At 70.2% G+C, this 1,391-nt stretch overlaps 1 protein-coding gene across 1 annotated transcript; it reads right to left on the reverse strand.

Annotated features, from left to right (window-relative positions):
- Positions 1 to 6: 6 nt before the first annotated feature.
- Positions 7 to 1,389, reverse strand: FUT7 (fucosyltransferase 7 (alpha (1,3) fucosyltransferase); the record flags this gene model as incomplete). The annotated part of the gene is made up of 1 exon (XM_010837068.1): positions 7 to 1,389. A coding segment is annotated over one exon (993 nt), but the record flags the coding sequence as incomplete, so codon positions are not given.
- Between the last annotated feature and the right edge of the window lie 2 nt (positions 1,390 to 1,391).

A 1,391-nucleotide genomic window follows, 5' to 3' on the forward strand; every position in this document is an offset into this window, starting at 1 on the left:
ATGGGCTGGGGGCCGGCTTGTACCCCACAGACCTCAGGGGTCGTGTCCGCAGCCCCGAGGGCCCTGCCTACAGCCTCTCTCAGCCCCCGCCCGTCTGAGATATGATCGAGGTAGGGACGGAGGGCCTGACGGACCTCAGCACCCCGTACTCCATCCCTCCCTCCCTGCTCTCGCCTCTGCCTCAAAAGAGTGGCTCCAATGCCCAGCAGCCTCCTCCTCCAGGCAGGCTGCCCAGACGAGCCCTGCTTCCAGCCCCCCACCCCAGCCTCCATGTCCGCCCTGCCGTTGCCTATGGGGGTCCGGTCGGATGCCGGTGGTTTGATTTCAACACCCACCCCTCTACCCACATGTCCAGCTCCCCAGCCACCCGCCCCTTCCCCCCTCCATGGGCAGAGCTCAGGCCTGGAACCAGCCCTCAAGGTCCTGGTAGACCTGGCCACGGGGCAGCTGGGGGAACCGGGCACAGATGGCACAGAAGCGCTCTCGCCAGTCGCTGAACAACCGCACGCGGAACCGGTCTCGCCACGCGAAGTAGCGCCGATAGCAGCTCTCGTTCATGCTGGTGAGGAAGGCGGCCAGCTCGCGGGCCGAGCCGAAGTCGTCCACGTGCACGAAGGCATCGGGCGGGGCGACGGCCTCGTAGGCGGCCCTCGGCGGGCCCAACACCACCGGCACGGCGCCGGCCAACAGCGCGTTGCGCCAGAACTTCTCGGTGATGTAGTCCCGGTGCTCGGAGTTCTCGAAGGACAGATAGAAGCGGTAGCCAGCCACGGCGCGCAGAAGGCAGCTGGCGCACAGGGGCTGCCCGGCCGCGCGGCCGAACACATCCACCCGCAGGTGCAGCGCCAGCTGCCGGTACAGCTGCACGCGCCGCTGCCGCTTCTGGAAGTTGCTGACCACCCAGGCGGCCATCCCGTGCTTGGCCGGCAGCGGAGGCGCCGGCCCCTCACGGGGCTCCAGGCGGCCGTAGGGCACAAAGATGTCCGAGTCACGCCGGTAGCTCAGCACCCAGTTGAAGACCCCTCGGAGGCGGCCGAGGCCGCGGGTGTGGGTGGGCGACTCCATGGAGGCCCACACCCAGGGCTGGCCCCGCGGCCGCTCAGCCAGGGGCAGGCGGGCCTGCTGGGTCTGCAGCTCTCGGTGGTGGAAGACCACGGCGTCGGCACCGGCCAGCAGGCTGCGGTTGACGGTCAGGCGGCAGCGGGCCACCCCGTACCTGGTGCAGGTGTCCCCGGGCAGCTCTGGGGGCTGGCTGGCAAATGGCCAGTGCCAGACGAGGATGGTGGTCGTGAGCTGTGGGGCTGGGGCTCCCCGGGGGGCCGCCCCAAGCCGCCACCAGAGCCAGACAGTGGAGAGAAGGGCCGCCACGGCCAGGCCCCCCAGAGCCCGGA

This window comes from Bison bison, unplaced genomic scaffold, assembly GCF_000754665.1.
Source record: "Bison bison bison isolate TAMUID 2011002044 unplaced genomic scaffold, Bison_UMD1.0 scf7180017845754, whole genome shotgun sequence".
Taxonomy (NCBI): Eukaryota; Metazoa; Chordata; class Mammalia; order Artiodactyla; family Bovidae; genus Bison; species Bison bison.